Source organism: Montipora capricornis, chromosome 5, assembly GCF_036669925.1.
Source record: "Montipora capricornis isolate CH-2021 chromosome 5, ASM3666992v2, whole genome shotgun sequence".
NCBI lineage: Eukaryota > Metazoa > Cnidaria > Anthozoa > Scleractinia > Acroporidae > Montipora > Montipora capricornis.
In genome coordinates this window covers 13247857-13256697 of record NC_090887.1, presented here as the reverse complement: position 1 = coordinate 13256697, position 8841 = coordinate 13247857, and the positions used below count along the sequence as shown (strand labels likewise).

Here is an 8841-nt window from a genome sequence, read left to right as displayed (position 1 = left end):
AAAACAACGATTGCGCGTAAATACTGTACAAAGCACTTTACATGTGGTATTGGGTTTATTATATACATACTGAGATTGAAAGTCCTGTTATCGTCTTTAATGACAAACCAAGACAAAACGTCTGTTCCCACGACTTCAGTAAAAACTCATGCAAAGATTATAACATAGGCTTAAAGTGCCCATAACCAATTTTTCCCCCCTTCCTCACCTTAGTCATCGGAATCTACACCCATAACTCATAGAACGTTTCGCGAAAAAAAAAAAATTGGCGATTTTCCCACAACGCGATTTTGAAAATGAAATTAGTAAACGTTCAAATTTGCCGCCATTTTGGCTCTTCATTCGCCTTAGTCTTCTATCGATCTTCCCGGTCACAATACTGCTGTGACGTAAATTAAGAACACGTGACTTCAAGTGAAAAAGGAATAGCGATACCGGTAAACAGTATAGTAAGGAATAATTTCCTTGAAAATGCCTAAAAGATGCGTAACCACTCGATGTAATAACACAGCTGATCCTAGAAAAAGAATAAGTATACGTAAGAATCCTTCGACTCGCAAAACGCAATACCTCAAAAAAAGAGGAAAATGGCTGCAATTTTGTCTTGGTAAAAAGAAGCCCGGTAAAACTTCTTCACTGTGCTAGATTCACTTCAAAGAGTATGACTTTCAGTATTGTATGGACCGCAAAACGAAAAGATCGTTGAAGGCGGATGAGATTCGCTACAGGAACAGACATAAGCGTTGACTTTAATTCCCTCCCGTCCTTCCTTATCCTCTTGTTCTTTTCTGTAATTTTGTATCCATTCCTCGTCTGCTAATGGTTCTCCACGTAGCGTTTCCGTGTAGTGTGGGTTTCAGTGCTAGCGCTGGCTGACTCGTCGAGACCGGCAACTACTCGACTCAAATTCTTTTTTTTTAAAATCGCCAGTTTATTCACTTCCAGATTCAGAGGCACTTTCATTGATGATAATATAGGCATGATTGATTTTTTTGTTTACTGAAAAATACCAAAAACGATCGCTCAGCGATACCTTGGCATGCTTAGTAAGAAAAGATAAGACCCACGCCAACAGCATTCCTTATCTACGTCCCAGCGAGCCGGAAGGTCCTGACCAGCGGAAGGGGTGTACAAATAAAAGTAGGATCAAAATAAATCGAGAGAAAGTTCGCCTATTGCTGGAATTGAAAAATTCTTTCGCCAAAGTTCATTTTTTAATATGGACTTTCAAATAGGAAAAAAACTTTTTAGTTTATGGGCACTTTAAATTGTGCCGGAAATTTGACATTATAAAAGCAGCAAAGAAAAAATATATTAAAATGTCCCTCAATAATTGAAACTAGGCACCTGAACTTGAAGGCTCATATCCTCTCCGTCTTTACGTCTCACAGAACGAAAAAGTCCGAAGTCTGGCGGCCTCTATGTTTTGCACCTCTCGACCGTCGCTCTTTTCGTTTCTCAAACGTTTCCAGCAATTTCACATCTCGTTTTCGTTTCCCTTTCGTGTTCTTGTTTTCGAGACTTTCCCGTAATCCTCGACCGAATATCGTGATCAACAAACCTTTCTCGTTCATGTTTTTAAGCTTCGACACTTGCGAAGGCTTAAAATTTCGAATTCTCAAACAAGCGCCGAACACTGCCAGCTTCTGCCAGCTGAATCAAATCACCTTGTTACGGCTCACTCGTCAAAAAACGTATCGCTTTCCTCACACGTGGAAAAAGCGATACGCGCCATTTGATTGGCTGTTGGTTATTATACCAGCTTGTGAACCGAATTTATTTCGCGCCTTTTTCAGTGGGTAAATCTCAGTATGTATAGAATAATTTAACAATTATTCGCCGAAGGCGAAGTGATTATCATTTCACCGCGAAATCATCGTCCCTTACGGTGGCAAAACGACTACGGCAGCCCTTTTGTCCGTCGAGGTGATTATCAGCTGATAATCCGAGATAGCGAGCCAATGAGAGCACGCGATTTTGTATACTCCCTTGTGTATTTACACTAAATATATTATTATTCATTTAAAATTTTTCCCCGTTTCTGATTGGTTAAACCCACACGCATAATTCACTATAAACAGCTGCTGTTCTTTGAGAGAAACTTCGTCATATTGAATCAATGACGTCAAAAGTGCAGCCCGCTGCAAATTATTGAATCGTTGACCGAAAACTGGGGGACAAATTGTGTTATTTTTGTTGAGCAGAAAATGGCTGCGAGTAGGTTTTAGAAGTTTGAGCGAAGAAAATATTTGAATGAATAATAAAGCATTTATTGAATTCGGCTTTCGTAGAATATGAAGAATTCTGCAAATCTCGGAGGATGTTATCCACCTCGGCCTTCGCCCTGGTGGATAACACCCTCCTCGACCTGCAGAATTCTTCATATCCTACTCAGCCTCATTCAATAATGCTAATATTTGTTTAACCAAAAATATATATATTATATATCTTCACAACGGTGCAACCAGCCTTGCATTATTATTTTGTTCTTAGTTAAAGTACAGCGAAGGATTTACTAATTTGAAAGATTTAATGCGAAGTACAGTGCGCAAATAACATCCATTGTTTCGCTAGTTGAAGAGAATAACAGCGTGGAAATTAACCCGACTTCCGGGACCACCTCTCACCGGAAGAAGAGTCTAGAGCGAGGTTGAGAGAGAGTGGGGGGAAAATGATACCGGTAGGTAGTCTGTAGACTACTACGGATCTGGGACGCACTTGTCTGTCCCTCACGCTTGACATATCACGATTTCCGAAGAAAAAAAGTTCGTCCAATTCGCCCCCGAAAAGCCGACGAGTCCTGTTTTATGTAGACGTAGACTTTAAGTGTATACAGCGCCTGTTTACCTGGATTACAGTCTGTAAGTAGGGAACAAACCGAGAGTAGAACTTTGGATATCGTGAGAGCTGGGCTCCAGTTGTCTTTTAGAATATCGAGACAAATCACTCCCTGAAAAAGATTTCACAAAACTTTGTTAAAAAAGCAGTCACGCCTCGCCCCGTCGCTGAATTTGGTCATTATAAAGAGATCGCTGTTTAAGCCCTGTTTACATGAGCGAGTTTTCCTTGACAATTATCATTGCTCGTGTAGACGATGGAAAAGTTTAGCCTGTGCCCGCATAATTGTCATTCCTTTTAGCGCCATTTTGTGTATTTTGACAGCAATGAGCATGGGCGTGGTCCTGGGAACTAATCTCATTAATATTCCTTTCCACTTGCGTACACTAGCAGTTTCATCGTTCAAAGTTTTTCCTTGTCAAGGAAACTTGCTCGTCTACACTGCAAACGGCGTTTCCGCAAATGTTGTTAAGGTTTCTGAAGAAGGCTGGTTTGGCCAGCTTAAATATAATAAAAAAATAATTCAAAATTACCCAAGTTTTTTATCGGCTGCTGGCTTTATTTCCAGTTTAGTCTTAGGTCCAGTTTGTTCTTAAGAACCGTTTATAAAAAGAAAAATTCCCTTCACATAGCGGGCGCACGAATAACTTTGTAGATCTTCATACAAAACATTCCATGCGTGGTATAAGCGAAATAAGCGCAGATAGTACTGTATCCTCACTGTCTAACAAATAACAAGACGTAAAATCAAGCTATGGGAAGGAGATCCGCGGATTCTTGTGTAATTATAAGCTGGAGGTGGACAGCGTGATAAGAGGAGCTGTCAACCAACAAAATAAATCGACTCGGTTCTATTCCGTGTATTCTCCAATTTAGTAAGGTAGAGGTGTTACGAAGTCTACGGAGAGTCATCGAAAATGTTACTTCAAACTATAACTTTTAGCCTTCGTAAGTATTTTGTTATTCCATCTCGCTCACGATGTACAATATGCTGGGAATATGGTTGAAGTATCCAATAACCAGATTGGTGCGAAACGGGTGTTGAAGAAATGATTTAAAATGGCGATTCCCTTTTTGGCATCATCACGTTGGAGCTAAAACCTTAAATCTGGTTATTTCACGTTAACTGTTTAGCAGCATGATTTCCCGCTTTTCGTCATTAAACAAAGAATATTTTGTTTCACGGCTTTGTTGTTGTTCGAGATCCTCGTTTTCATATGTCATCCGATGCGCTTTGTTGCACATCTCTCATTTCAGTTGACAAGGAACAAACAGTCTTGTCAGAGAATAATTTCCACCAACCAAATCATTGACCTGTTGGGAAAACTAGAAAAAAAACATATTGGCCTTTTTCGCTCCGCTCCATTTCATTAATTACCAAGACAACACCACAGACAGATAAACGTTAATTGTAGTTTAAACACTGCTGTTACAGCGGATAGGAAAACATTTTTGTTTGTGCCCTGCTTTAAAATTAAGTAAAGTCATCAAACGCGGCGGTTTTAACAAAAGTTTCGTCGTTTAAGCAACGCAAACGAATAACAATTAGTGTTTATTCAGCTTTTTTTAGATTTGCATAGATAGGACGTATGTTTCCGTTTTTATGTGGTCGTAAAAAGCTGATCTATTTCAAGACGTAAGAAACCGGTTGTCTGACTACATTTCCATTGGGAAAAATGAACAAGTTTTCGGTCACTTCACAACCACAAAGACTATTAAAGATCCAACTCGTTATCTCGGAAGTTCCGACAACTGCCTTTAAGTGCGAAACTACGTTGTGAGGAGTTCATCGGTGGCGAAACGTGGTACAAGTAGCGACAGATGTATTGCATATAAGTATTGTTTGCATGATACACTATGCAATATTTCGGGCAACATGTCTCGCAATATTTTGTTACAACAAATGTTCCAAAAAATTATTATATACCATGCGACGGACATTTTTCGCATTTTTTTTCTAGCATAATTGTTAAGATATAAAGTAGCCGATTCTACTTTTCGTGACTCTTCCTGAAGAGTTTTCTTCGAAGCATCGCGTGGTGTAACATCTCTGCTAAAGTTTTTGTCGCAACTTATTTGCCACTACCAGTCAATGCAAATGCTTCTATGACCTCGTGTGGTCAGTTAGACCGAGACAAGTTGCGAAAAACGTTGCCCATTGTAACATCTGTCGGGCAACTTTCCCGGCAACGTGAAAATTTTTAACGAAAAAAAAAAACTTGCGGGACACGTTGCAAGAGACATTTCAGTTTCACCATTCTCATACCTGACTGTTTACATTGCAGTGATATATCCTCGTTCGAAAGGTGACCTGAAAGGGACCACACCCATTAGTGCTGGAAATAAAGTCCATCTAATCGTTTTTAATTCCCTCGATCTAAAAGTTCATTCTCCTAACTACTTCCGTAGATTTCTTTGTTGGCTAGTCATGAGGATTTGGTGTTGTATCAGGATCATACCCTTAAGCTGATAATAAGCTTCATTCTCAATACTTGTCTACCTGACAGTGTATTGAAATTGAGAGGTGAATTTACATACCGATCAATCCTGGAAGTAAAGGAATTCAACATTTCCATTTTCTAGTTTTAAACTCGTGATGAATTAAAGATTTTCCCTAAACACCCCTGTGTGACATAGCTCCTTTAGGTCATCAAACTTCACAGTTATTTTGCTTTTTGTTATCTTGAAAACTTGTTAAAATACTAACTTATCAAAACAAGCGGATGGCAGTCAAAACAGTTTCGAAATGGCTTTTCGGGCCCGGAACGATTTTGGTACTTTGCAGAAACGGGCCACAGGCCACAACATCGGAAACTTCCCGCGCAATTCTAGCAATGGGTTTGAGACGGGGGCCTATTCATTGAAAAATTAGCCTCCATGCTCCACTTTTAGGGCTCCGAAATTGAAACGAGAGAAATGTGAGACGAGAGAAAAACACTTCACCAATTAAGACACGCACTGACTCTCGAGACAAGTTGGTTCCTCTAATTTTAATTTTGACTTGAACCCTGGAGCCGAGAATTGGGAACGAACGAAGCAGGTTTCGCTTGGCTTACGCAGGCTTCGCACTTACCAGACAAATGGGTAGCAACTATAATGAGACCAGATGTTGTCTAGTGTAATAAAGTACTCCAAATCAACATACCTTTGGTGGTTTGAATGGATAATCGCTTGGAAAATGAATATCAAGGAAAAATACTCCGCCCTCATAAACAGATCCTGGTGGCCCAAGAATTGTAGAATTCCACTCATATAGGTTATCGCCTTTGGGGCCAGCGCTGCGGAAGGCAAAATAATGGTTGCATCTTTGTGATATTTCATTGGTTAATACAACTGACATGTCCATTGGCCCTTCACCGTGATTATTACGCGCTTCGATATATACCTCTTAGTGACCTAGTCATGTTTACGCTGCCCTTCGCTTCCTGCAAGTAATCTGTTGAATATGCAATATAATTTTTTTCGAACTTCCGATTCCGTGCATAAAACCCTTTAATGTGATCATTTAAACGAAAGCATAGGAGCATTTTTCCATTTCGGTTTATTTATAACGCTCAATGAGGTTGTTCAGTCAAAATTTTGAGCTTCTTGATAAAGGTTCTTAAGTTGATCATTTGAAATAAAAGCTTTTGTGAAGTACATAACTCTTCATGTGGTACAAAGTGATTCTTGCCTTTGATTTCAGGTCAAATTTGATTATGACGGCTAAGATGTCTTGAATATTTCAGGGCAACGTTTCCTTGTAATATACTCGACAACCGGGTGTTCCAGCCAGAGACATTCCCACGGTTATAAAAAAGGCTTCTATTTAATCCTGAATTTCCGCGACAACGCTAAAACAATTTATGATCGGATAACAACAAGACTTAAAGAGATCTCACTCCAGAATTAGGATTTAGTTTGCCGAATATAATATCAACAAAAAAAAAAGAAGAAGAAGAACTTAGAATGAAAATATTGAACGTTTTACTCTGCCGTAGCCTTGACGCTTAGCAATGATGGCTGTTTTGACCGTGAACCATGTGAAGGATGCGGACTTCAGTTGATGATTTCTCTGCCATAAAATAGTTTGTTTGAATCGGTAATGGATGACAGCACTTGCCATCAAGATTAATCACTGGGTTACCGTCTGTTTACAGGGCGTAATGGTCATCCTGACACCAAAACGATTTGCAAGCCCCGGCAATTTTTTTGGTGGCGAATTGACTTCGAGTGAAAATTTCTAGTACCAAGACGATATGGCTGCTTATCTTGGCAACAAACAGCTCATAGTAAGCAGGTGTTTGCATTAATCTTGCATGAATAACGAGCAGATCCATATTCTAAATATCTATATGTTCTTGAGGATATCGGCTGCCTTAAATCGATAAACATCAGATCTCTTTAGCTTCTTTCCATACTAATACTTGTTCGCATTACAGAACGATTTTACGAAATTAGAAACAGGACCGAAAACGCCAGCACACAGGGCTTTCTAAAAATACACTAGTGCCAAAACGAATAATTAGTTTTGGCGTAAAACTTAAAGCCTTTCGTACACTTAAAAATGCAGTAGACTTCTTAAATGAGCTTATCACTTGACCGTAATTGACTCAATCCGCTTTTCTTCATAGAATATTTTTTTATATAAAAGTTATTCCTTTGATCGGCAATTTTTAGCATCTCTGGCTTCATTCGATGTCTGACTTGATCGTGGTTTTCCAAACGCCCCATGCGCGAAAACAAAAACCGCAAGTCTATTGTTTTCCAAACAAAAGAATGAAAGACCGGCGCCTTGTATTAGAAACAAATTACCTGCAGTTTGGTGGCGGCTCCAATGTGATTTCTGCTAGTTCTCTCCGGATTCTGTAAAGAAAACCCAGTAATTTGTTAATGGAAGTAAATATTGAAGAGTCCCTTGTAGCATTAGAGTCGATAGATCGAATTTTGCTCTGTTTAAAACAAACAAAGCTTACAAAGATAAGGTTGTCCATTGATATAAGATTCACAAACACCTTGAAGGCAGTGCCAGAGGAGTTGATCGAATTTTGCCTAAGTCACAGCTGTTTGTCCGAATTTGATCAAGAGAGATGACGATGGAAGACAATCGCTATAAATTAAAGCAATCATGGACTTGATCGATACGAAACTATGCTCTCACGGACTTTGGAAAGTTAACATGCAAATTACATTCAAATTGAACGTCAGCCGGATGACACGCTCACTTGTTACATTCACTGAGCGTAAACGGCTATCCATGACTGAACTGAGCCGGACTAAAGCTTGCCGTTGATTTCGCTGTGACGAGAAAGTCTGTTCTCCTCTTTAGCAGCCAACACTGGCTTGATAAATCTTTGTAGGACACTTTTCCGTCATCGTACTACCTTTTAACGGCAGTTGATAATGGCTTTGTTGAGCGGGAAGTCGCCCCTTTTGCGTTCACCTCTCTCGGTTTCAAGCCTGTTGACGATGCCGTATCATCTGACCCAGCTGAAGATCGACTTTCTTGCTCTGATGAACGACCAGACATCTGCAAAAGCTGTATTTAATATAAACGCCTCTGTGAAGTCTTCCTATTGAAAAAAAAGACAGTTAAATCAGTATTCAAGATTTGAGAACTTAATATCGCTGACAGCCAATACCCTTTGCTTCACTGGTCGGTATAAATAATCTTTGAGGGCAAACGAAACTTCATCTGCTCTTTTTGTAGTTAGCTTTACATGAGAGAAAATTTAGGGAAGATCTGAGTTGTTTCGACCCAAAATACTGTACTTGAATATCAAAGAAACTTTAAGGTACAAATATGGCGGCCCTGCAGATGTCATCTTGGCTAACTCCTTTGGTCGTTAAACGACCGATACATCTGTAAAACACAAACAACTGTTGTACCCAGACACTCACAGTAAAATGAACTGTGTATCTAGACAGATTGGGAAGTCCTTTGACCAAATAGGGACAAGAGAAAAAAGTTGCACTTCAGAGTGTAGAAAGGAATTGGAACTCGTCATGTAAGGCGTCACAAAT

At 39.5% G+C, this 8841-nt stretch overlaps 1 protein-coding gene across 1 annotated transcript; it reads right to left on the bottom strand.

Moving 5' to 3' along the window:
• Window positions 1-2743: 2743 nt before the first annotated feature.
• LOC138048412 (ubiquitin-conjugating enzyme E2 E1-like) lies at window positions 2744-8841 on the bottom strand. The gene is made up of 6 exons (XM_068894608.1): window positions 8719-8841; window positions 8202-8390; window positions 7633-7683; window positions 5984-6116; window positions 5105-5149; window positions 2744-2950 (listed from the first exon to the last, which is right to left on the bottom strand). The coding sequence occupies exons 2-6, from the start codon at window positions 8345-8347 to the stop codon at window positions 2744-2746; spliced, it is 582 nt and encodes a 193-aa protein (XP_068750709.1). The 5' UTR covers window positions 8348-8390; window positions 8719-8841.

Excerpts from the sequence above, each read along its gene's own strand:
- LOC138048412 (XM_068894608.1), bottom strand. The coding sequence starts at position 8,347 with ATGTCTGGTCGTTCATCAGAGCAAGAAAGTCGATCTTCAGCTGGGTCA. Across the intron at positions 7,684-8,201 it reads TTATCAACTGCCGTTAAAAG|AATCCGGAGAGAACTAGCAG; the intron begins GTAGTACGATGA and ends TTTTCTTTACAG. Across the intron at positions 6,117-7,632 it reads GAGCCGCCACCAAACTGCAG|CGCTGGCCCCAAAGGCGATA; the intron begins GTAATTTGTTTC and ends TGCCTTCCGCAG.